The sequence below is a fragment of the Cyprinodon variegatus genome, unplaced genomic scaffold (genome assembly GCF_000732505.1).
Source record: "Cyprinodon variegatus isolate N-32 unplaced genomic scaffold, C_variegatus-1.0 Scaffold183, whole genome shotgun sequence".
In the NCBI taxonomy this organism is placed as follows: Eukaryota; Metazoa; Chordata; class Actinopteri; order Cyprinodontiformes; family Cyprinodontidae; genus Cyprinodon; species Cyprinodon variegatus.
The window spans coordinates 431767-433067 of record NW_015150636.1 but is presented as its reverse complement, the minus strand read 5'-3'; the positions used below and the strand labels follow the sequence as shown (position 1 = coordinate 433067).

Here is a 1301-nt window from a genome sequence, read left to right as displayed (position 1 = left end):
ATTTCAAGTGGCATTAATAAGTCTTGAATTTAACTTGCCTTATGCTGTAGGAAGCCTGATGGTGCCAGTTCACAAAACATATAATTTCAAGTCACTTTACAATTCAAACAGATCATCCAGTCAAAGTTTTCCATCTATGGAAAACCAGCTGATTGCATCGACTCATTGACCCTTCAGCAATCCCTCATACTAAGCATGCTTTTAGCGACAGTGGAGAGGAAAAAACTCCCTTTGAACAGGAAGAAACCTCCAGCAGAACCAGGCTCAGTGTGAGCGGCCATCTGCTGAGGCCGATACTTCACAGCCAGGTATCAGGGCCAAAAAATGGCAGTGGCGTTACACTAATATATACTCTGAATGTAATTTCCTGAATTTCATTGCTGAAACAAATTATCTTTACATTAATATTCTACTTTATTGAGATGCAAGTGTAAATTCTGGATCCCAAATAGGTGTTTTATTTATTTGATCTTATCTGAGTTTACTTGCTAACATAATCTGGATATCTGCTTTGCTATTCGGGGTTATGAACAGAATCCAGCCTTGGAGAGAAAAATCTAAAAATACTCTCTATCATTTATTTACTCGCCGTTAGGCTGAAAATGCTGTTTATATGTTTTATTTAAGTCTGTAAGACTCACATGTGCTCCTTGCATCAGGAGCTCCACACTGAGGCTGAGGCTGAAGGCCCCGTGCTGCTGAGGAGAAAGAGGATGGCCCAGGCGGAGAAAAACACCTGCCAGCTTTTCATTCAGACCGACCACCTCTTCTATAGATACTACAAGAGCAACGAAGCTGTCATAGCTCAGGTGAGGCACCGCCTGCTCTAAGGTACTAATGTTTTATTTAATGCAAAGTCAATTAAGGTCCTTTAGAGTCTGTACATTAGATTTTTAAGAATAGGTGTGTCTCTTGGATTTAAGGGAAAGTTTTGTACAAATTCAGTAAAAGGGGAAAAAGAGTAAACCCAAACAGTGCTTAAACAAACCTAAGTTTATCTTAAGGATACATTCACTAGGAAAAAATACAAAATAAACTTTTTTTCTAAATGCTGTCGATGCAGAATGCAAGCTTATTTAGAGAACTGAATAAGCTCCTAATTAATAGCTGAACTTTCTGATGCTACTTTCCGACCGCGGGAAGCAGGAGCAACAAAAACGCGCTTGCTCCTTCATTTTTGATGCTTTTACAAGTTTAGTTCTGCATGCGGCTGAAGCATCTTTGCTGCTCTAGCTGCGCGGTGGAAAGGCATTTTTAACCCCTAGAACCCTACGGACCCACCGGCGGGTCCAGCTGCTACG

General features: G+C 40.7%; 1 protein-coding gene across 1 annotated transcript in view; it reads left to right on the top strand.

Moving 5' to 3' along the window:
- The window catches only part of LOC107087405 (disintegrin and metalloproteinase domain-containing protein 10-like), a 28096-nt gene that overhangs the window by 14146 nt on the left and 12649 nt on the right, over positions 1-1301 (top strand). Inside the window, exon 6 of the mRNA XM_015378974.1 lies at positions 660-809. Within this exon, the coding sequence (XP_015234460.1) occupies positions 660-809 (150 nt within the window). The remainder of the gene's footprint in view (positions 1-659; positions 810-1301) is intronic.